The following is a 25,258-nucleotide window of genomic DNA, read 5'->3' as shown; positions in this document are numbered from 1 at the left end:
TTTATCCTCACCCTAGATTTTATTTGGCATTTATCCAGATCAAGGTATGCCCTGGCAGATGTTGGCTGTATCACCTCTGGAAAGCTTCTGTATCCTTCTTTCATTATAAAAAAACCTGTTCTGAAGTTTAATTGATAAAGTGGTTGAAAGGGGGGGTGTCTTCTGTCTTATACCCTGAGAGGACTGGGTGTCCTCAGAGCCTTGGCTGCATTTAGACTTGTCCTTTGACACAGGCCCAGCTGTGTTCGCTCTCCAAGTTGTACTGAATGGCACCTGTCTGGGGCCCGGAAACTGTTTAGAAGAACAAGGAATAGAACAACCCCAAATAAAAAGTATTCATCATACGTGAATACAGATCTGAATGTGAAAAGTCTTTGAGGGAATGAACATTCAGTTAGTAAACAAACAAAAACTTTTGCAATTGTATTACATCTCTTGTTCCCACTATATTTCTCATTTAATCAGTCTGGTCTGAAATCTGCTTGACTCTTATTTCACTAGTGTTAGGATTCACCTATAGAAGTATTTCACAAGGTCCTGCAAGGTGCCTTGTTTTGAAAAGGTGCAGTAGGTTTTCATTTTTGAAATGTTGTGTTCTTCTATATAACTGATCAGTTCCATAGCTTTGAACAGGGAGAGTCCACTTAAAATAGATTTAATTATTAACATTCTCACTGTCACCAATAGTGACACTATATAATGCACTAATTAGTAGGGTAAATGAGGAAGAAAATGTTAGTGCTTTAGGGCAATTTATAATTAAAAGTTGAAATTGCTTTTTGAAGGGAAGCAAATGGACTTTTAGTAGGACCAATAAAAACTTCAACTGCAAACTCCCATCAATATCCTGTTCACATCAGTGTTTTTTGTCCTCCTGGAAACTGTTGTTGAAAGCTCCTATGGTGGTGTGGTGGTAAAGAGCACCAGGGCTGTCACAGCCTCATCTGCCAAGGAGGATGAATTGGAAGTGAGTCTTTAAGTTCAAGTTTTAGTCAACTGTCATAGCATAAATTGAGGATTTCATCTCTTTCCAGATTTGGGTTGGAACCATAGCTGTTGCATTGTACACATTAACTCTGCAACCAATTATTCCCTTTGTTTGTTTCAGGGAACTGCAGTTGGGGCTGGGATTTGAGTACAAACAGGTGTTCCTGTATTTCACATTTTACCTATCATGTCAGGATGCTTTGAGACAAATAGCTGTCAGACAGTCAGAATGCAACATTTCATTTCTTACTTGACAAACCCAAAGCTAATGCTTTTTAGTTTGTTTAATGTGTGTTGAAAATTGGATTTCCATCTGCTGTCTGATGTCACTGAGCTGGGGAAAAGTGAGAGGCAAGCAGTCCAGCAAAGCCATGTTTCTTTTCCAAGGTGATGTAGTAATTCAAGCAGAAGTGTCAAGGAGAAAGTTTGCATTTCTAAAAGAGTTTTGGAAAAGGCACCAGCAATCCTGACTGTCCTCTTACTGTTGCTGTCAGTCTCCATTTGCCCAGCAGTAAGTTCATGTGATTATCTTCCACTTTGTTTCATAGTGAAGAAAGTATTCCACTTCTTGGCTAGACGTAGGTAATGTTAACCATTCAGACAGCAGTGTTGAAGATGCAATTTATGCTGGCTGACAGACTGCAGTGCTCCCATTGGACACTACCTGCTACTCTCTGAATGATGGTAAGGGTTTAATGGTAGGTTTGCAGGTGTGCTGCAGTAGTCCTTGTCACAAAGCCCTTGGAGGTTGTCATATGAGACTTTGGGTGGAAAATAAGTATCTTAGCTCATATGATGCCAAATTATGCAAATGAACACACTTTACCTCTTGCTTATGCTTCAAAAGCTATTAAGAAGTGTTGAATATGTACTAACCACTATATATTTTTTTATTTTTTTGAACTCCTTCCTCTCAGTTCTATTTCTTTCCAGAATTGCCCAAGCACATTGATGTCTTATGAATGTGTGCTCATGCATACAGTATATCTCCATACACTAGAAAAATCAAAAACAAAGTGTGAAATATTTAAAAAAAACAAATTAAGTGATTACTTTTGGACTTCATGTCCTTTGTCATACTGGTGTCATCTAGATATTTTTGTTTTTTCTGCCATGCCCATGAGATCTCAGGTTTGCTCGGAGGCAGGACTCTCCTTCTCTGGTGCTGGGAGAGACCTTCATCAGCTGGTGTGGGGGTGACCTGCTTTTCAGATGAGATCTCTGTGTTTCTGTACCTTTATTTTTTGTTTGGTTTTACTCTAGCTGTTTTTCTTCCGGTTATCTTCTCTGTTGTTAGCTCACTTGTATCTCCCATTGCTTTGGCCATCCCCATGGTACAAACCTGGCATGTAGCACTGAGGTGTGCTGGCTGCAGATTCTGGAAACACATCTTGCCTCCTGTGAATTAACAGAAGCTTTCTGAGTCTGTAATTTTGTGTGTGGCTGTTTTTTGTTGGTTGGGTTTTTTTTTTTTTTTTTTTTTTTTTTTTTTAAATACTGATTTCCCTATAGGCACCGGACATAAATTCAGTGATTTTAGTATAGTTTTTCAAAATATTGGTAATGTCTCTTTGTCAACACTTGGGATTTATTGGTTTTTAAATTCTAACACTCAGTTCTATAATACCAGAAACAAGTAAGTTTATACTGAAGCTTGACTAGAGGAGCCTGTCTGCCGGAAGCAAGATTCAATATTCCTAATGATGTAAAATGTGTGAAGCATTTTCAGATCTTTTCTTCAAAGGCTGTATGTTAAGGGTAGAGCATTAGTAGTAATTAAGATGATAGAGGAAGAGATACAGAGCCTGAATAAATTCCAGAATTTCTTTGTTTAATTATATGTACCTATTCTAAGACATGGACATTCTTATTTTCTCTTAGCTCTTTGGCCATTCAGACCTTCAGGAAATGTCTCTCCATTAACTGGGTGATCAAAGAGTGAATGAGAAATATTCTTGTTCTTCTCCACAACTGACATACATTTTCAGACTTGAAAAATCTTCTGAAGTGCTAAATATACTTCATGTTCATTCATTTGTTTCTAATAACTACTGCCCTGATCTAAGCAAATTTTAAACTTTTGTCCAGCAATGGGGAACAGACAACTGGAGCAGAACTAGACATTAGCTTTTTGACTTGAATTAGTCTTTGTGAAGTTAAAAAGTAATGGGAATTCATGGATGCTTTTAAGGAATTATGCAATCAAACTGTATGCTATTTCACTGTCATTTAAAGAAGCGTCTGTCTCTGATACAGTGCCTTCTTTCTTTCACTGTACCTCATGCAATTTTTGCTATTTCTACATTTCTCAATAGTAGAAATATTTTCTTTTTACAAAAGAAAAGTTAAATCTTCAGCCCATTTCTGTGCAGTAGATCTCACACCTACCTTACCTTGCTGAACTCTAAGTTTCCATCTTTACTCTGTCCCTGACAGCTGCTTCAGTAACAACAACCTTTGTTTCCCTCTCAACATCTGTACTTGTGCCCATCCATAGTACAGGTGAGGGAAGATTAGATCAGTGTGGGCAAAGAAGTTTAGTTTTCCTTTTTTGGATTGATTATCAGAAATTACCTGGGGAGTGGGCTGTGAATTCTTCCTGAGTCTGGCCAAGGATCTTGCATTTTTGTAAATATTTCGGTCCTGATCTGGTTGTCTGATTGTTTAAGCCTTTGACATCTCCCCAGTAAAACTTTTGGAGCAAGGGATGACATTTGGAAAATTAAATATTTGCACAGCACCCAGTGTGAAGAGTTTCTTACTCACTTGCTCTTTATATTCTAAATAAAACTCAATAAAAATACATAACCTGAAGTCACACATGAATGGGTACCTGCTTACTCTAAATCAGACAAAACCAGAGATATCAAATTGACTAGACAGGGGCCATTTTTATGGATGTACCTCCATCCTCTCCATGACAGATTTCGTCACTTCCAGTCCAGGATTAAGGTCTCAAATTCAGAAAGCAGAAGATGTATCTCAATAGTAAAAATATGTTGAATTTTATATCATAGGCTAGATTTCTCATTTCTTTGGATTCAGTGGAACTACTTAGAACAAATGGATGAGGAGTCTCTAGAACAAGCAGACATAGACCCCCTTATTATCAAATTCCTTGCTAAAGTTGTATGAGTTTGAATGATTTCTGCATGAATTTGCATTATTGGTGCAACTGGTAATCATGGAGCAAGGAAAGGTCACTAGAAAAACTTGCAATCATGCCATGACCATTAGTGACATGGAAAACAACATTTCCCACTCCCTGAACAAGAGGTATATATAGATAGAAAGACTGTGAGGCAAGAATACAGTCAGGTTTTAACAGAATTTTCAGCTTCCTTGAAGGTTCTTCTCCAGGGAGCATAAATTAATGTAATGAATTACAAAACCTCTCTAATGCCTTTAATTCTTTTCCCCCTTTGAATATTTTTTTATTTTATAACTCTAGTTCTCTACTGCCAGACTCTCCTCCATAATTTTTCCTTGCAGAAAGCATTTAAAAATCATTTCTGCTTTCAATGTTGTTGGAAATGTACTAAGCATTTAGGCCTGCAAGCTATATTCAAGCTGTTAAATAGATGGATGAAGACCAGGACCATGTGCAGAGGCAGCCAAGAAGCAGAATCTCGAGGCACAGTTGATAAAATGCTGTAGAAATGAGTTTGTTACAGAAATTCTCAAACTGATGGAGCAGACAGAAAGGATGGATCCACTGTAGACGATAATGGAACTTGATTACTGCCACTCAAAAAAGGGGGAAAATAAAAAGGTTATAGATGCAGAAACCAATAGGGACAGAGAAGTGTGTGGTTGAACTTGTTATATTGTGAAGGGATGATGTAGAAACAACCTCATCAGCTACAAACAGAGATAGGAAATAAAAAAAAGAAAAGCAAAAATACTAATGCAGCAATAACACCAGTTAAGGACAACATGCAAAAATGGATGCTAAGACTCAGGGAAAATGCCTTCTTTAAAATGTTAATATCCTGTAGAAACTGTCAGCATTTTTGGAGAGCAAATGGGACGGGGAGCCCAGGCAGACATTCCAGGAGCCTTTTTGTTATTTTATTCTGTTATCAGTCTAATGTACAGAGTTGAGACCTAAGAGATGGTACAAAGTTCATGTCGTCACAGGGAGCCAAAGATTTCCCTGTTACAGAGCATTCTTAAAGGCTTTTTAGCCAATAGCATGCTTCTAAAGTTTACACACAACTGTTCTAACCAATCTTCAATAGTGCACATACATCTGTTGCACACAATACTTGCTTGTTATGCCTTATATAATAATGCATAATATTCCATTATTAAGCTTAAACTTATCTATCTTGCTCAGCATATTTTCTACAACTTCAAGACCTATCTCAGCTAAACCTAAAAACTCTAATCATTGTTTTAATGTCCTTGCTTGCTATATAACTGTATCTTCTATCTTCAAATTTTTGCAGCCAAAGCTGATTCCTAAATTCTTTTGCCTTATTTCTGAAACCTGCTTTTTTCTCACCCCTAAGAGCCTTTCCACCTTTTGTGTTTCCCACAAGAAAGTAGCATAAGTTACCTGGTCATAAATCAGGATGAATAGTGTGTAACTACCTCAGAAACTTGGTGAAAAATAATCCATAGACATAGCATCCTCAAGGTCCATTTTACAGTATACAGAATAGGATATACAAATAGATGTTAAAGAAAGCATAAAGTCAGCCATCTGTGTGCAAATACAACAGAGAATCTCTGTCAAACACGACTTTTTGGCTGCCTCTGTACATATTGAAATAATTGCATGATGGAGGGTAGAGCAGGACTCAGTATTGCGGGGAGTGGCTCAGCTACTCCTGAGTTGGTCATCCTAGGCTCTCTTTATAGTTAATAGAGAGAATGGATGTTCCTCATGAGCAATTCTTCTCATCTTCATGTAGTGGTCCAAAATGAAGCAATGAATTCCATCTTAAAAGCACTGTCTTAAAAGCACTGTTTTTAAGGAAGCAACTGTCAGATGCAGATGTCCAAAGTACAGAAGCATAAACTGTGGTGAATGAATACCAGTTTAAATGTTTAGCCACTGCATCCCATTCCATCATGTTTTCTACATAAGCCACATAAAAATAAAGTAACATGAGGTGACTCTCACACACTCTTCAAAACCTCTAGGAGCAGCTCTTCAGAAAACCAGGATCAAGAAACACAGCTCTTGGTTCAGCTGTGAGCAGCAGACCTGCTCTTGTGCCAGATGTAAATACAGACAGCCACAGTGTAATGCTTCACAAAGTAAACACAAACCCAAATCCCTTGACGGGCTAATTCACAACAGTAATGTAATTTCAAGAATAGAACTACATCAAAATGAAGCAGTTTAGCTGAAGTGAAATAAAACTATCAGCTCTGGCTGTAAATCTCATCAGGGAGATTTTTATGCTTTAAAGGGGCACACTGGAGGACACATTACAAAAAAAAAAAGTTCTGAAAAGGAAAAGCATGATTAAATTGCAGAATAAAAGGGAATATTAGAAGTAAAAAGATAGTTTTCCCAAAAGTTCATACCTGAATGATTAAAATCTAGGGGAAATCACATTCTGGCAATATAAGGAAAACATAAAACCAAAGTAAGTCTGAACAAAAATATTATGAAGAGCAGCTTGATAAAAAAAAAAAAATCATATTTTTTCATATAGGCATTTCTGAAGTTTTTGTCTGGTTTATTTTGATTCCACCTTTCATAAAGGCTGCGATCTGCTGCAGTCTAACAATGGAATTATGGCAGAGTCCCTAAATATTGTTTGGAAAAAGATAACTGATGGGATTTGAGAGCCTCAGTGCAGACTGGTGAATGATGTTCTGTTGCACTTGCAACCAAAGGAGAACCATTTTTTTTTTTCCTATGGCTCTTTATGATGGTTTTATAAGTGCACAGAATGGAATGGAAAAAGTATCCTTATCTGTAGAGGAAAAGAAGAAAGCCACTCTTCTTGAAAACAAGGTTTAATTTTTAGACATCATTTCTAGTGTCATCTAGATAATTACAGGATTTATTTTAAATGTGCTGCTTAAAAGGAAGCTGCCATAATTATATTCACTTGAAGCTTTTCAAGACATAAGTGTCTACATTCCTAGTGAAAAACAGACTGTCCAAAGTTGTCCCAAACCATTGGGTTAATGACTTCAGGTCAGCAGACCTTTTAGAAGGTTTAATTAATATCTCTAGTTAAAGGTATAGATATAGTTCCTGTTGAGACTCCTATTATGTATCAGTTAGTGACACAGAAAAACTGTGTTGCCAAATCACATTTAAAACTTTCAGAAACAGAAGAGAACTGTTGTCATTTCTGTTTATGTTTGTGTAAATATGTCATTTCTGTTTGTGTTTGTGTAAATTCCCCTAACTGGACTTGTCTCCTGATTTGCTACATGTGAGATTATCTTTTTATCCTTTCCTATGTGAGTCCTTTAAGCAAACAGGTGCTTGGGAGTTTAATTTTTTAATGAACCGGCATGTGAGTGTCACTGGTGGTGTTTGCTCTGCTTGCCTTGCTAAGCAGGGTGACATTTATATTACTTTGAATGCATTGGCTGCCCACCTGGCACTAGATCTGCAAGGGTATTTTTTTTGGTTACTGTGAGAGATTACTCTTTTCTAGATCCAGAAGCACCTCATAATCTTTCCTCACTAGACACTGACTTAACATGGAAGGTCTTACTGGGAGTCACTGGAAGCAGGGCAGAGTACAGCACTGCCCTGAGTCCCATCTAACTACCCTGTGTTTTTTCTTTTCCTGTTAGTCTCTGAGTTTTGTAGGCTACAAAGCATCTTTTCAGGAAAATTATTTTGGTGGGTATATGATCTGGTACACTTTATTTTTTTGTAACATATTCACTCTTTTTAGTATACTCAATAAATTATTATATGTTAAAACCATTAAGATATTCAAGCATGTGATTAAGTCTCCGGTTTTCAATGGAACATGTATGTGCAAAACTAAGGAGTTATTTTTGTTTGTTTGCATTTTTGTTTTGTTAGTGATGCCTTAGCTTTCTGTCTGTCACAGACAGGAGCAAAACAATAAGCGTACTGCTCTATTATAGTAACAAATGAACTGTGAAGGGTTTACAAGCTTGGATTATCCTCCTTCCCTCCCTCCCCTACCTACCAACCTACATGGGTGCTTCTTTTTTCAACCATGCCAGAAGTGAGCTATTACAACACTAGGTTTAAAAAGCTCTAGATGTACTGGGATGAACAGAACCAGACTTCCAATGAATTTATGGATCGTGGTTGGCTGATTTTTCAATGATATTAAACCAGGAGTGTAGTTTGACCACACCTCATGTGAGATATCTCACAAAAAAAGAAGTAGATGAGGGAGCTGAAAGTGATAGAGTCTATGAGTACTTCAGCTGAGAGGAGGTTGAAAATTTCTGGATATTTGTAACATGGTGACCAAAACTTTGACCAAAAAGCAAATCCTCTGGCAAAACTCCTCTGGAGTTTCTATGTTGTTTTCACCAGTACAAGTTCTGTGATGTTTAAACTGCTGAGCTAGTGGTGTAGCCTTTCATCTAGTACAAGCACTTAAAAGGCCTGACTTCTCTGTCTCTCTGCGTATTTCTGTATGCTATTTTGATACATCAGGTGAAAGCACTGGTAATCCCACAAGTCACTAGGAAAGATATATTTTTTCTGAAATTGTAACTTTTTTTAAATTAGGAAACTTGGTCAAAACAGTACTACTTGGTGAGGAAGTAGACATCTCTTTTGTTCTTTTGTTCTTTTCAAAATTCAAAAAGAGGCATTTTAGCTGAAGAATGTATTTTTTAATATAAATTGACTACTTTGTTTTTCTGAAATTTGTACAGCCTATACTCATTTTTACTGGAAATTTACACCTTAACAACTATCTTAACAGCTATGAATCTGACTGACTTTCATGATTCTGCTCTGTTGAAGTTAGACATAGGAGGCCCATTTGGGGCACAAGCAGTTGATGAGCAAAAAGAGGAATACATTGTTGTACAAATCAGCCAGAATGAAAACACAGGATCAAGGAGTAGGCGCCAGCAGCAGGTGATGGTCTTTAAATTCTCTTTCACTTTTTCTGAGGTGTGTTTTATCACTTGTTTCCATCACCACTGTCTGGATTAAGTGGTCATGCTTTTTGTTGCTGAGAAGTGTTTCAATTTCAGCATTAGAAAACTTACTGTAATTAAAGTGGCATTTTCTTTTACCTTTATGAGGCTTCCTTTGGCTTCCTGTATTAAAATTTTGCTCTTTATAGTCAACACAAAGTGTGTTTTGGCATCCTCCCTCCAGAGGACTTACTGGATGTGTCTCTCACTTCATTGATTGAGCGAAGGCATGAGGATAAGTTAGTTTGCTTAAACCTGAGCACCCATGACAAACCTAATCAGGGGGAATTAATTTAGGCTGATTTTATGCCTGATCCACCAAAAACCTCCAAAATGGACAGAAGAGAGAAAAAGAGGCATAAAACCCTGTATCAGGGCATATCACTATCACTGACTTCTGCTAATATTGCTAAATGTGACTCTCTTGCAGGTGGTATACAACTGGTCTCTACCCTTAAGTTCAAGAAGAAATCAGCAGATCATCACAACTAGAACCTTTCAGATACCAAACAGGTTGGCTAAGAGACTGAAAAATGATGCATTGAAGGAGTAGTTTCCATAGACTTGACTAAGATAATGTTTTAAAAGTAATTATCACTGCATGTTTCAGAGGGGCAGCAAAGGATGACTCTTGTTCTTTAAAAGGATTTACAAGACTGTTTTGTACTTGACTTAATTTCTAAACAATACTTTTTAGAGGGATCCAGTTTGTTTGAGAATGTTTGAGGAGTTGCTTGCTTTTTTAAAGATATAACACATATATTGATAAGTACTTGATATAAAACTAATGCACAAATAAAACAAAAGGTATTTCATCCCAGGAATAAACAAAACTTCTTTTTCTTTCACCAGAGGCACTATCTTCATAAACATTCAAGCTTTCCTGCAGGAGCCTGGAAGTGTTCCTCTCTCCATGAAGCATCAGTACCTTCATGCAAATATAGAGGCACAAGTAACAGTTGCATCCATCATCTTAGTAGGTGTCTACGTGCTGATCATACTTGAAGTAAGCCAGTTTTGTACTTTGATTTTCTTTTTTTCCCTATGTTGTAAGTAGAGCACAAGAAAAAGTTTCACTCTTGGGATTTGATATAATTCTAAAATGTGTATATAACTTCATGCACCATCAGTGTTGCTAATGACATTAATAAGATACATGTGGGGAAATTGTTCTGAATTGTAAGTGATTTTGCCAAGTTCTTTTAACATTACAGTAATCTTGTATATTTTTCTATTAGGATCTATAAGTTTTTTAATATTTCAACAGAATTACAGTCTGGTTGTGAGAGTAAAAATAGGTCAGAATTGTGAAAGGTGTGGAAAATTTATTTTTAAGTTAATTATTTTTTAAGATAAGGTAAAAGAAAAAAACCCCTATTTGGTTATTTGTCTTCTCTAAGGTACCTCAAACGATGAACTTTATGTACTTTTAACAGGTTAGAATGTACATATATTTTAGTAAGTGACTTCTAGGCATTCTTTTACTGTATTATTTGAAGAGGAAATGGAGTCTGAGTTAACATGAAGTAAAAGGACAGGGAACTTTTAACATATACAGCAACAACATTCCAAAACCTTGAGGTATGAAATCCAATAGAAATGCATTGCATCACACTAAGAATGGAAAACATATCATAAATAGTACAGAACTCCAACTGACTTCTTTGAACTGAAAACATTTCCTGTTACCTTAAAATGAGTAGCAGATGGGGAGGAACACTTCAAAAAAAATTATTTTTAATTCATATGAGCACCCATACTGTCAATTTTCTGAGTCAAATCACACCTAATTTACACTAGTATGAAACAAAGAAATGAATGAAATAAAGTCTACAAGGTGCTCCACAGTATATATCTGTCCAGCATGCTCATTTTTCTTCCACATCCATTGCATATTTTGAGCTTTTCACCCCATTACCCATTAAAATGGTGAGGCTGTAGACACCACCTCATCAAAATACCAATAATGGATGCACACAACACAACAGATGCTTTAGACATTTAGATTATGTTGTTCAGCAATGATTATTTCATTCTGGAGTTAAAAATGCCTCTATGTACATTATAAATGAACAAAGAGATATAATATTAAATGCAGAGGGGGATTGGACTAGATTTTTCTATAAATACATGTAGGCATGCAGCACAGCACCAAAATGGACTTAATGCTTTTAAATGCAACTTCTTTTTTAAAAAAACCCTGAAACAAACAAAAATCCCCATGCCCAAGCCCCCAAACCCAACTATGCAACCTTTTAGCAGTTGCAAAAACATCAGGTTTTAAATGTATATAAAGGGGGGTTTTGTGTTTGCATCCTGAAAATCTGCTTTGGAACAATTAATGTGGAAAAGGAAATAAAGCATTTGGAAAAGCAAAACCAGGGAAAGCATTAATTTTCCTGTTGTTTTTTAAGAAAAAACCTTAAAAAAGCTCATTAAACTATTGTTTCTGTGAAAATATCAAGGAAAGATTTCTGTTGTTGGCAGAAAAATGATATTCTGCAAACTTGAAGGTAGAAATAGATACTCATAAGTAAACTTTTTTGGAAACTCAGAATGTGGAAAGTCACATATTGCATCATGATGTTAGCTCTTTTCTCCATAGCATCTATAGGATTGACAAATGCTACCACAAGAGTAAATTCTAAACTCTAAGTTTTTATGCTGTATGGTTCCCTCATGGATTTCTTGCAAGCAATGGATGTTAATATTTTTAGAAAATGTAATAGTGGCTTTCATTATATTCAGTATTTATAAATTCAGTGCCTGAAGTCCTGCTTTCTCAACACATTGCACTCTCTATCCTTTTAGCTGTTATCACTGTTAGAGAAATCAATGTTACTGCAGGAGCAATCACTCGTGGATTTTCATTTTTGGTGTTGCTGTTCCCCATCTTTTATCAGTCTTTATTAGTTTCCTCTATTTTATTCATTATTATTTGCAAGACAGCTTCAAATTCAGACACTGTGGACACCCAAACCAGTTTTAGAGCCATATTTTCACATATTTTCTTTAAAAATGAAGAAAGAGGAAGCATTTTATCTGTTACAAATCACAAGAGCCTCCTTTTCCTCTTGCACAGCCCTTTTTTCCCCCATAATGAATTGTAGATCTTGCCCACAGCCTCCTCATCCCCACTGTCCTCATCTTTTAATCCTTTCTTCCCCTTCTCTTGCTCTTTGCTGCCTTAGTCACCAGGGACTGTACAAAACAGGCTGCAGGAGCTTCTGCTTCCTGCAGATACAGGATGATGGGAGAAGCTGATCAAGTAAGAGGTTCCAGTTGGAATCTGAAGTGCATTTACTGTAAACAATTGTCTTCTCCAAACTTTTACCACTGTAAACGCACAGGGCAAAATCTACTCTGAGGCAGCTGTTTGCCTCCATGTTAGCATCAAATGTCTAAATCAAGCACCACTCCTTGTCAGTGGTGGTCTCAGGATGTGCCATTCTTCAGAAAACAAACTGTTGAACTTCATTTCTTTGGGCATTTATTTTCAGTGTTGTTTCTTTTGAAACTGATTACATGTTACGTATTCATAAAATACAAATATGTTTCTGATAAAAGAAGATGCCCCTTTTCCTCTTTAATTTCCAATGATTTCTAGTTTCAGGCTTACCACAAATATGCATATTTTCTTACTTCACAATTCTACTACTCTACCTCTTGAAATTTTTGTATATTGCTTTTAACTCTCTTTACTTGGCCATCCCTTAGTTTTTTGTTTGAAGTTTGTGGGCTATTTTCTCTACTGTCTGACCCTGCAGGATTACTATGGAACACGGGTAGGATGGGTTATGTTTTCATGTTGGTCCACAGGGACATCTGGTGTAAAATGTGGATGCACGGAGTTCTACATTGATGTTGCTGTATTAAATTACTTCACAATGTATTTTCAGACAGGCTTTTCTATTTTTGATCCTCAAAATGTAAAGTCTCTCTTGATTGAGAACTTGAAAAAAAAATTCAAGCAAAGAAAAAGTTAGAAAATTTAATTTTTATAATCTCCTGCTCCAAATATCTTTGTTCTTTCAGCTAAAAGTGTATTTGAACCTTTGCCTTCTTTGATTCCCATACTTTCTTCCAGAAAAGCATTTTCCTGTGTAACTAAAGTGACTATTTGTAGCCCATTAACTGGATGATGTATAATTTCTGGTCATTGGGGATGGTCAAGGGAAATACTGCAGATAAAAATCTCATTGTTAGCTATTAGTTAGATAGATTATTTAGACATCAGATAAGCACAGCTGGATATCTTTGCTTTCTCACCTTTTCCCTGTTTTTGTCTGCACAGAGAATGGGATAATACACTGGTTATACTAAAAAGAAATCTATCTGTATCTCTACCTTAAATCTGTTAAAATATTAAAGTTTCACTGGTATTCAGAAAAGGTTCTTGAATTGATAAAGCCCTTTTTAGTAATTATTAACTGAGTATTTGCAGCTATGTTGAACCTGCATTAATTAGAAATATGTAAGGAGGAATGCTAGACATCAACTATTAAAGTATAGAGCTCATTAATTGAAATGAATTAATGTGTGCCCTTGTCCAATACTTTCCCTTAATAATGCATTTGTTTTGTTTTGTGTGTTAAAATGCAGTGTTAGCTGTTTATGATAGTTGAATGAGCTAGCAGAAGCAAATGTGAAAGTAATGGCCTTTAAAACGCTATTGTGTAAAACATTTCATTTAATCAGGAGAAAAGGCAAAATAACATTTATTATACTAAATTAATTTTAAAAATAGAAGAAAAAATAAAAGATACCGATAGCACATCAAATAGCAGAAAAGTGATACAAGCAAGTATCAGAAATTCTGTGAGAGCTTCTATAGGACTTATTTTATCACAGGGGTTATTATTTAGCTTCATACCCAGTCTTGTAAGTAGCACTAAGAAAGATTTTGCCAGGATCTTTTAAATGGCATTTTAATTATCTGACATCTTGAATGACATTTACATGTCTGCATTTCTTCTTGAAACAAAAATACTTGAAAGTGCAAGATCTGGCCTTAAAAGCTCTAGTTTCTTACTAGCATGAACTATGGGCTTATAATCACAATTTTCATTACTTTAATGGAAGTGGATTTCTCTCCATATTACTTTTCTATTATTAACTAACTTAAATTATGAATAAACATCCCCTAAGCTTAATTTCTTTAACTCAAAGCAGAGTGATTTTTAATAGTATCTAACCAGCAGAAATTAACTCCAGAGAACAAAACTTTTATGTGGTTTTTGTCTGACCATTTTTCTGTCACTGTAGGCTGGTTGAACCACTGTTTCCTCACAGGAAATATTTTTACAAATGGAACGAGGTGTTATTACTGCTGTCTACACTCGGACAGTCCAGATTTTGTATAAAAAATTATGCTTTAGAGAGGAAATATGAAAAGAGAAGAAATACTCATTGGTTCTATGAAGCATAATATAAATAGAATATTGATAGAAATAGGCTAATCTTAAGGGAGATTTTTTTTCTGATAAGGAAAGTTACAAAAAAGTGTGACTGATCACAGAAGTGATCAGCTTACTCAGCATGGCTTCTCCCTTCCTATTCATTCTTATATTGATCTAAATACAGACTGAGAAGAGTGTGGATTAGAATGTTCCCACCTCCACATAAGTCCTCCCAAAAGATTCGTAGGAAAGGAACAGAAGAAAATCTATAGCAATTATTGGGAAAGACCGTGCAAAAAAGAAATTAGTAGCTGATGCACTCCCTGGCCTTTGTGGGAGAGAATATATTCCTGCTGCTATGGATTTCATTTGTTCTAGGCTGAAAAAAAATGTGAAGAGGAATTAAACACTGCTGTAGGGTTTGGCAGAAAATTAGGGACAGATTATCAGAACAAACCTTCTACCTTCTTTGATAACAGTCCAAGCCATACCTCCCTGGGCAAGAATAAAACTTTCCCCTTATCTGCCCCCCTGTCTTGGGGTGGTAGGGAGTAAAAAAGCCCAGAAGTTGTAAATATTGGGACTCTGAGGGTTGCACAGAACCTAAAATCAGGGTAATGAAACCTAAACATAAAATCCAGCAGAAAAACTTACCTTGAATAGAAATCTATCTTCCTCTGGAGCACTATAACCTCATCTGCCCTGGGCAACAAGTGATTTTGGATCTTGTTTGGAGTCCCCATGACTCTAAAGCAACTTTACCATTCAAAAGTCTACTTCCCCCCCATACCTCCCCAGCTGAAAATGTGCACTATAATGAGGGCACTCCTGCCATTCCCATGAGCGCTGGTTTTAGGACATAAACTGAGCGTGTGCAGTAAAGCTTGCTGAGGTAGATGCTGGATGACTGGATTGAACAAGGAGATCCAGACATGGGACAGATCCGTTTGTCCTGTCCCCCAGAGTAAAATATTCAACAAGTAGCACCCTAGATATTCTTCCAGAGAGAACAGCCTGTTACTGAGCTACCAACTAAGCAGTATGGACAATCAAGCTTGACTGTCATTCCCTGATGCCTTTCTCTAGTTTAGGAGGAGGTTGTGACCTCTGTGAATTCTGAGAAGCTCAAATTACTTTAAATCTGCTGTGCAAGAGCATTGCAAGTTGTTCCTTTTGAGAAGGATTGAATCAGTACCCACGAGGTGTGGTTGACTGCTTTTGTAGTGTAGAGCCACTGCCAACAATGAGGAGTCTCTAAAAGGACAGATAAACTAGTCATTTTTACCTTCCCTAACTACAACAAAGGAAAGGATGCCTAAAGGAAGAAAAATTCTGTAAGACGAGGAAGGGATGAGTTTCAATAAAACAAAAATGCAGTATAATAGCAAGCAAAATCCTCATCTGGATCACAGCTAGATATAATAACAATTTTGTATTATTAATCCAGTATGAATATTGATTTTACACTGACTATTGCCTACCTAATTGTTAGATCTATCTTGGTAGAAGTCTGGCTGTGCTCTAAATATGTGTGTTTTAAAGAAAAATACCTTCTTTTGAGCTCTATGGTACTTTAGCATGTACACTGTCTTTAATTAAGAACTAAATAGGAAAAAAATTGCCTCTGGATGGTGCTGCTCACTACTCTAAGGACTAGATAGGATTGTCTGCTTTAAAAGATGATGACAGAATGCTATTTTTTGAAATAATAGGAGTCATATTTTCAACACTAAATGCAAAAACTAATTTCCAAATATCCGCTTGCTTTTTTCTGTGCCTTTTAAACCTAATTTTGAACTGTATTTTGTTCAATTTTTGAAAGACTGGCAAACACAAATGTTTTGCCCTGTCTTCTATACTACGTATTTTGTGGATTGGTGTGTTTCCTTTCTGTTTGAGAGAGGGAATAGAACATTAAATTAGCTTAATTGAATGCTGCTGTTCAGCTTCTACCCTGCCTACGGCAGTCAGAGAGGTAGAGAGCCATGAAGTCTTAAAATTTTAACAAGTTGTTAGAACGCACGTACCCTCCTAATGCACACAAACAGGGATGAGAACCACTCAGCTCTTTCTGGGACCTCAGATGGTGCCTTCCTTCACCAAGAGCAAGAGCAAAAGTGAATGAAAAAACATGAAAGTGTAGCAGGCAGGCTTGAAGGGAGATGTGATGACATGATTTAAAGAGGAAAAAAATTTGGATAAGAAAAGTGGAGTGAAAAAAGACAGGAGATGTCAGGGATGAAGACTCTCCAGAGAAACTGCTAGCCAGAGCAGAAAGTTCCCTGTAAAGGTAATGCAAGCACTGCAGCTTGCTCTACAGTTCATAGTGCATGGCTGTATTTCTGTATTTCTGTATTATCCTACTATTTTAAGAGGGCTGACAAAGATTCAGACAGGGATTTCGTGATTTGGTCCATGTCAATTGTTTACTAGAAATTCACAGTCTCATTAGTCTTAAGAATGCTGAGATAACTGGGAAAATACAAATCGTGGCATCTTTCAGTTTCAGAAAATGTTCTGAAACTGCAAATGTAATTCAGGGTCTCTCAGTCCTCACGAAGGCCTTTAGGACACAATGAATAAGGGTGTAGAATACCAAAATATCTGGAGTGGATGGAGTCAGCAAAGCCTGCTGAGATAGGTGCTGGAGAACTGGATTGACCCTTGCAAGACTGAAAGCTTGTTCCTAGGCCAGTAAACAATGGCTTTGATCATGTTGACTCACAGTAGCAGTTTGATTTATTTTCTTCTAGGTTCTTTACTGGCTCATGACCAGATCTCTTTACTTAAGTCATATAGAACATGTTTTATGTAGCTAAAATATTACAGGAATGAGTGCCTTGGCACATGAAAATGATCAACATCCTGTCTTTCTGCAGGGCTCCACTTTCTTTTGATATGACTGGACCCAAGGCCCTGATTTACAGAACATGGGTCGGTTCATTTCTCTGTGTGTCTGTCCACTTCTATAACAAGACAAAATCCCCAAATTCACACCAAGTTCAGATTTGCTTTTAAAATTTGACTCTGAGGAGCTATCAAGCTATCAGATGTTACTGGGTACTACCTTATGTAGTTTTCTGGAGGTATATAAAACTGATTTTTGTAACATCAGAACCATTCCAACATACAGAGTCTGGAAAACATCCACTTGTGGCTGTAGTGATACAGGTATGGCAGACTTCTCTCTTTTGTATGATTCTGAGAGAAATATTAACTAGGCATGATGTTATAGCTTTTTATCCCTTTTTACCTTAATATTCTGAGGTGGGAGGTTATTTCAAAACAAGAAGCAACTTAGCAGTCATTTCAACCCTCATCACATAGGATTAAACCCTCTTCTGCGTCCTCTGTCCATCATCTGTACAAATGATACTTCCCTCCTTCCTTCCTAGTTCTGTGTTATTTTCTCCAGCTTTGCTTTTTCCTCAAGTTTCCAAGACATGAAAATATAAGGGTTTCAGGAGTTTGTTTAATCTCATGCATCAAGGTTATGTTTGTCTTCACACCATTCAAGGGCCACTTTGAACCAGTTAATCCAATGTTCCGTATCAGCATGAAGATTCAGTCATTCAGTTTTCTCTACAAACAGCAAGCAGTGATATAACTACGGGAGAAAACTCATAGACACTGAAAAGATTGTAAATTGTGCACATTGTTAATTTAAAGCCTTTGACAGAGCTATGGAGTAACAAATATCTCTGCAGAATCTAGAATCAACCTATAGATTTTCGATATAGAAGAGGGGAATGAATTAATCCAGTAATTTATTCACAGAAAATAATTTGATATCCTTAAGTCTCTCTGTCTGTCTATCTCTCCCTGATTCTCTCTCTGCATTGTTTTATGTATAGAAAGAATTGATGTCAGCTTAACACAGTTTCTTAGTTGCAGAATTTCAGGGCTGCCTATCCTAGACAAGAGTCTTAAGATATCCTTACCTTGTATTTCTTAGCTTGTTCTATTAATGTGCTGTTGTGGATTAACCCCAGCCAGCAGCCAAGCCCCAGGAAGCTGCTTGTTCACTCCCCCACCAGAGGGATCAGAGAAAAAATTGGAAGGAGAAAAGCTAGCTAACTCATGGATTGAGACAAAGACAGTTTAATAAGGAAAGTGAAAGCTGCACATACAAGCAAAGAAAAGCAAGGAATTACTTCACTTCTTCACATGGGCAGGCAGGTGTTCAGCCATCTCCAGGAGACCAGGGCCCCATCATGCAGAACAGTGACTTGGAAAGACAAACTGAATCACTCCAAATGTCCCCCCCTTTCCTCCTTTTTCCTCCCACTTTATATACTGATCATGATGTCATATGGTCTGGAATATGCCTTTGGTCTGGTGGGGTCAGCTGTCCTGGCTCACCATCTCCTATGCATCCACAGTCTGTTCATCAGCATGGCAGTAGGAAAAGCAGAAAAAGCCTTGGCTGTGCATAAGCCCAGATCAGCAATAACATTCCTACATTATCAACCCTGTGTTCAGCACAAATCCAAAACACAGCCCCACACCAGCCCCTGTGAAGAAAGTTAACTCTACCCCAGACAAAACCAGCACACATATCGTAGGGATAAAAGTGAAATAATGCAGGCATTGTCTTGGACACCATACAGAATTACTTTTAATCACTTTCTATTTAAGATCTTGTATAGTGTTTCTATTGTGTAGCATTGTGTTAGGAAGTGACAAACTGTTGCCTTCCATGACTTCCCCTAAGTTGTTTATACCAGGACTTCCTCCACTGATATTAAATCAGAACAAGTAATTTGACACACTGAGTGGAAATAGGTATTATAGCAGAATGTTACAGATGGGTGCTTTCTTCCCTGGGGGTTGTGTAGATGTTCAGAAATGACAAAATTTGCTACAGAACCTAGTGTTTCCATTTAAAAATAGTCATTTAATGTTGGGTATTTGTCTTTAAAAAGAGCTATTGAATATATATGAATATATATGGAATATTATTTTCACAGGCATAAACATTTATTGTGCAAAGAATGAATAAGAATGCATGTTAGTATTAAGATATGCAGCTAATGTTTCTAAATCCACAGATTTCTCCAGTCAGTGCTCTTTACTGGTCTTGGTCACATATTTCATGCAAATGGCGGTATTATTATACTGATTTACCATGGATTTCTTGTAAAAATGAGTAAACTTTTGGTCTCAGATTTTTTTTTTCCCAACCAAGACATACTTCTGTACAGTGATAAAGTTTTGACATATTTTGACTTACAGAAATGAGATTTATTATTAGATTTTCTAAATATTTAACCTAGTGTAAAGTCTTATGATTCATGTCTGCATGTATAGAATACATATAGATAATGTCCTAATCTGCAGAGGAAGACATAAATAGCTGTTCTTGCTGTCACTGATTTTTGTGATGCTTGTAGTCACTTTGGGATTCTTGATGCACATCATTTTTCACCAGTGTACCCTACATGCTTGCCTCAAGAGCTGCTCTAGTCCCTCCCTGCATGCTGAAGCAGCATGTCATACTTTCTAAGCTATGTGAAGCACTTCCCTTTTGCCTCATTAAAATCCTTACAGAGTTTACTTGCTACTGCTTAGCTAAGTAATTTTAAGGCAATTAATTTTCTGTTATCATTCATCTTGCACAAGCTGTTGAGACACATCCCCTGTGAGGGGTTCCCTTGTGCTGGACACGGTGCTCCATGGCTGAAGAAGTTGCAGAACTGCTTCTGCAGAGCTTGTGTAGGGAGCAAACTGAGGGGAGGAGGGTGAGGAGTTAAAGCATTAGCTGCCATCAGCAGCTGAAGGGGAGGTATGTTGCCATGCTTTCACTAATTGGTACTGGTCAGTCTCTTTACTAGAGGTGAGCATGTAGAAAATCAAATAAATATGTCTGGCATCGTAGACCTTCTTTTTCTGCTGCTCTGACCTCCTTTGTGTCTGATTATATTGTATATTTCTAGTCTGTTGCTTTTTTGTGTCCAAACTGTACAATTTACCAGAAATAAAGCAAACTTCCATGATCTGAGAATTTGATGCCATTCAGCTTTGAAGTGGATCTATAGCAAGGCAGAGTTCAAAGTATTTCAAGGCTTTTCTGACCCTTGTTTTCTATCATAAGCCCAAATTTTCAGTTATGTTGCTTGACACTTAATAAAAATTACCTAATTTTTTAGCTAAATTACCACTGTTTTTCTGCAATTTCCATTTTTGATTTCAGCTTCTGATGCCAGTGTTAGACTTCTGCATTAATTTTCCAAAATGTGGGTTTTTTTGATCCACTTATTTTGATCTGCTTAAGAGTGAATGAAATATGTGTACACATGAAAGACTGAAGTTTCATCTGTATCCTGCTAAAACAACTGCAATAGTCCAAGGAAAAGGAGACCACCAAAATTTATAAAGTACATGACAGCAAATTACAAGATAACTCCATCAAGGGATGTGACCGAGGAGCACATTTTCAGAGGTGTTCAGGCTAATACTGTCTTGATTATCTTTAGGAAAAACAGTCTGTGGAAAAAACCTCTTCTACTGCTGAGAATGTCTTCTTTTAACTCAATAAATCCTTATTAAAACATAACAAGGAATAGATACAAAATATAAAGTCAGAAAAAAGCTATCCCAGGGTAAATTTTACTTCTCTCCCTCCTTGTCCCATGAGAATAAAGAAATGAACTAGAGATTTTATAAAGTCTAAGAGGGATTTGGCTGTTGATTTTATAAGGAAGGTCTCAGCTATTCTGGAGGTAGGTGAAAAATGCATAAAACCCATATGTGGATATAGGCTTGGTAATAACTGCATCTTTGTTGAAATGCAGCAATGCTGCCACTCTATCAAATGTGAATTAATTTATCAGTAAAATAAGAAGTTTAATAAAACAGGCTTCACTGGAGACAAAATGGATAAGAAATGAATAGGGGCTGCATTTGAAACTTTACATTAAAATCATTGACACTCATCTTTCAACTGCTATTTATCACTTATAGCAAAGGACTTGTGGAAATAAAATATTTGGTACGATGTATCATTTACCAAATATCTTCACAAGCACATTTCAGAAATATGCCTGCCCTGGATTTCAGCTGGTAAAGGTATGCTCTGAAATAGTACACAGGTCACCATTCAATTGGCTTCTAAATATTTTCCTTTTGCCTCATGGAACACCATACAAGATTTAGTGTTTGGAATTCAGAATAATTTTTATAATGATGCTGTTGCAGTCTACCAAGTGGTTTGATGAACTCAGTGCATAAATTCTAAGGCACTTACAGATAGATAAAGAAATTTATATCTGGGGAAGGTCTAGGCTTTCTAAATCCAATTTGTATTATAGTTCTGGAACTACATATTGTTAATTAATATCAAGCACAAAGACTTGTGGCATAAATTATTTGGGTTGCTTTAATATCTTACTTTAAAATGAACTCCTGAATTAAGAGTATGGAAACTATTAGAATCAGCATTCAGCACATTGTGTTTATCACACAGCAGGCAATCATGAGACAAGCTTTCTACAGAGAATTATGAAACAAAATTGCTATAGTAGCCTTTCCTAGTCCTTGCTTATTCTGAATTGACCCCAGGATGTTGCTGTCAACACAGCTACGTTGTTGACGCTGTTTTTAAGAGCCTTCACTGTTGCAGCTTTGGGTATTTTCATTTTTTATATAAAATTCTGTAAATATCCATTCCCTTTTTTTTTCAATGTCTTCAGCTCTTAGTCTTGTAATGTCCTGTATCAGTGATCTCTACAGTTGAATCCTGCTTTGTAAAGAGTGAAATCTGGACTGCATTGTTTTCAGTAGCAGTTTGTACTGGTATAACTGTCTCTTTGAAAAAGGTGAGAGCACTATCCTTTGCTGCTGCAGTAAGTCAGCACTGGTAGGTATCCTTCAGACAAAAATAAAGGTGATGTTGATGGTGAAGATGCCCTTTTTGCTAAGAGTTTATAAGTTTTGCAGTTGGACTAGGAGGTGGGGTGCTCTGGCCTGCAAACTGATATTCTAAAAGCTTTGTACCTTCCTTCTCATCAGCTCTGTCTTTCTCATCTCTGTGGTCATTGCACAGGGGTATGCACTTTGTCAAGTGAGAGAAGGATCAGATGAATACAGATGATTTCTCACTTAACCTTTAAAAATGTCTTTAGATTCAGAAGTCCACTAAATCTCTCAGCTTTCCTGGGATTAAGTCTGTCTTCATTTATTTCTGAGCTCTTTCAATTCTCTACCTGAGCTGTTGTTTATGGATACACACCAAGATCCATCCTGAAAAGATACTTATCCCCTGCCTATCTTCAAAAGGGTTTGGTCATCTGTACTATTTTTTGGAAGAGTAATAATGGAATTTTACTTTATATAATGCCCTCCAAATATGTGTTAGATGGAATTGTGGTTCAAAGAATGTCACAACTCATAACCTGCATCTCCTAACTTCTACATTTGTAAGCTTTTAAAAATACATTTGCAAAATATTATTTGTTTGGGGTTTATTTTCTGTGAAAAGAAAATTAAAGAGAGTAATCTATTCTTTCCTAAAGCTTCCTAAATATCAAATTTTGAATATTTACATGTCTCAGAGTTTACATAAATGTTCTTTCTAGGCTTTACATTATTTTATGATTTTCATTTCATAGGTTGCTGGAATGGAGAGTTGTACATTTACTAAGTTTTTTGTAATAAAGCTTTGCACCTTGTTCATAGTTCAGGATATACTTTTGTATATCCTTCTTGAAAAACCACCAGAATGAAGGAACTGACAGATTACTTAGTTTGTACAGTTTCTTTCTGCGTAAATTAAAGCCAACTTCACCCATAGGTGACAGCAAACTCTTGGAAACTGAAAATGCAGTCAATCCAATGTAAGCAATTAAGTATAAAACAGTGACAGCAAAAGTGCTCATGTGGAAATATGCAAAAAATCTGTGGCTAAACAAATCTCAGAAAATCTATGATATGTTTTTGAGAACTGCAAAAGAGCTATCTAACGTGGGTGGGGATTGGATGAGGAGAAAACCTTCAGTCTGAGGGCAGCTGAGGATTTCCCAGTAGCTTATGCTTGAACTTACTTTGCTCTGGTAAGAAGCTGATCCCCTTCCCTAATGGACAGCTCTGCTTGGCATCTTTTATTGGAGAGAGCTGTAAGGACAAATTGCTGCACCTGATTGTCAGCCAGAAGAGCTATGGAATGTTATCAAATGCTCCCCACCTCTGCAGAATCAGAAGGGTGTACGTGTGTTTATGTGTCAATGCTCTGAAACTGGAAATCAAAAATGAACCAGTGAGTTACCACGCACATTTCTCTAGGAGCTGGTGGGAGCTGTCCTTTGTGCTCTGAACAAGTGGGTCATCAGGATGTAAAAACCTTTGTCTGATCTCCTGCTTTGTGACCATGAATAGGTTATTCTTCAGTGCATTTTTAAGGAAAACAGGAGAATGAGACAGATAATTCTTTTGACTCTTGAGTTAGTAATTTATGCATTTATTTTTCTAGTAATTTGGTGAATTGTGTAGTTCTTTACCATTTCTGTTAAAACTACACAATCAAGGAGAAAAAACAAAGCCAAATATTTCCTTTTTTGCTTTTCCTTTACAAATGGAGGAGGGCCTTGAGATGCTCTCGTCCTATTGTTTATTATCAGCAAAATATTTCTTATGAAATTAGCAGCAAATGAAATATTTCTAGTCTGTTTTATTTCTTTCTCAACAATAATTCTAACTTGCATTGGAATAATATTTAAACACATTAATAGGGAAAGCCGGTAATTAGATTCAGTCTTTTGTAGTGTGATTTTCATTAATTACATACTTACTTTAGCTGAGTTATTTTACACAATCTGTGATCTTCCAGACACAGAGGATTAAATAACTGCAGATGAGTTCCTGGAGAAAAAAAGCACATTTTCAGGGCATGCTTGCTGAACAAGCCCCTATTAAGAATAAGGTGGATCACTTCCTGGGCATACATCTTCTTTCCATGGGCTGTGAAGGGAAGCCAACAGGAGCAGGCTTTTTGATCCTTAAGCTGGGGAAGATGAATTGCTTTCCTTCTTGGGTCACCTACTGACAAATGTAAGAAACTGGTGCTGAAGTCCCTTCTCTACCTGGAGATTAGAGCTGAGACTTCCTAGAAGGGTTTGCAGAGGCAAGGCTTTGGCTGGTTGTTTTTCTTAAATTTTGTTTTATTTGTTTTTTGTTTTGCTTGTTTTTTTGTGCCTTTTTTTTGTTGTTTTTAATAGCAAAGTAATTAACCATCCTTTGGTCAGAAAAAACCCTCAAGCAAACGAAGAAAAGAATTGTCTACCTGAATTTTTGTCCTTTCTCCCACTTCTTTTTAATAGTAAGGAGATGCTTAGAGGGAGCTGTGGTCAATTGTTACCCTTTGTTGCAGATTGTTCACAGGACCCTTGCAGCGATGCTGGGCTCTTTGGCCGCTTTAGCTGCCTTAGCTATTGTTGGGGAGGTAAGTTATCAAACTGTAAGTGCTCCCTTTGTTTCTGGCTGTGGTGTCAGCTATGATAAATTTCCGTGTTTGCCCAGTTCTAATTGAGCACATGGCAAAGCAGTGTTTTTTAAGAAAGAGAGATGATAGGACAGAAACTGGGCAGGGAAAACAGGTCAGACATGTATAGACAAGGAGAGTACAAAGAAGTCAGTTGATGCCTTTTTGTTCTGATTTGCAGGAAGCTGACTACAACCATTTTCAGCTTAATCCAGTGTTAGTTTAACGTTATTTTCGGTAATGTTAGGCTACCAAGCAAACCTCAATGGAAATACAT

General features: G+C 36.8%; 1 protein-coding gene across 10 annotated transcripts in view; it reads left to right on the top strand.

The window, feature by feature from the left end:
- The window catches only part of OCA2 (OCA2 melanosomal transmembrane protein), a 191,536-nt gene that overhangs the window by 55,090 nt on the left and 111,188 nt on the right, over window positions 1-25,258 (top strand). For 9 of the 10 annotated variants that reach the window (XM_042041185.1, XM_042041217.1, XM_042041190.1 and 6 more), the window contains 5 exons: window positions 17-89; window positions 8,889-9,046; window positions 9,539-9,621; window positions 9,961-10,114; window positions 24,871-24,942. In XM_042041185.1, the coding sequence (XP_041897119.1) occupies window positions 17-89; window positions 8,889-9,046; window positions 9,539-9,621; window positions 9,961-10,114; window positions 24,871-24,942 (540 nt within the window). The remainder of the gene's footprint in view (window positions 1-16; window positions 90-8,888; window positions 9,047-9,538; window positions 9,622-9,960; window positions 10,115-24,870; window positions 24,943-25,258) is intronic. The other variant, XM_042041246.1, reaches the window with a different exon arrangement.

This window comes from Corvus kubaryi, unplaced genomic scaffold, assembly GCF_017639235.1.
Source record: "Corvus kubaryi isolate FWS band 111438036 unplaced genomic scaffold, C.kubaryi_AGA036_p1.0 133, whole genome shotgun sequence".
In the NCBI taxonomy this organism is placed as follows: domain Eukaryota; kingdom Metazoa; phylum Chordata; class Aves; order Passeriformes; family Corvidae; genus Corvus; species Corvus kubaryi.
The sequence above is the reverse complement of the archived record's forward strand: the minus strand, read 5'-3'. Positions and strand labels throughout refer to the sequence as shown.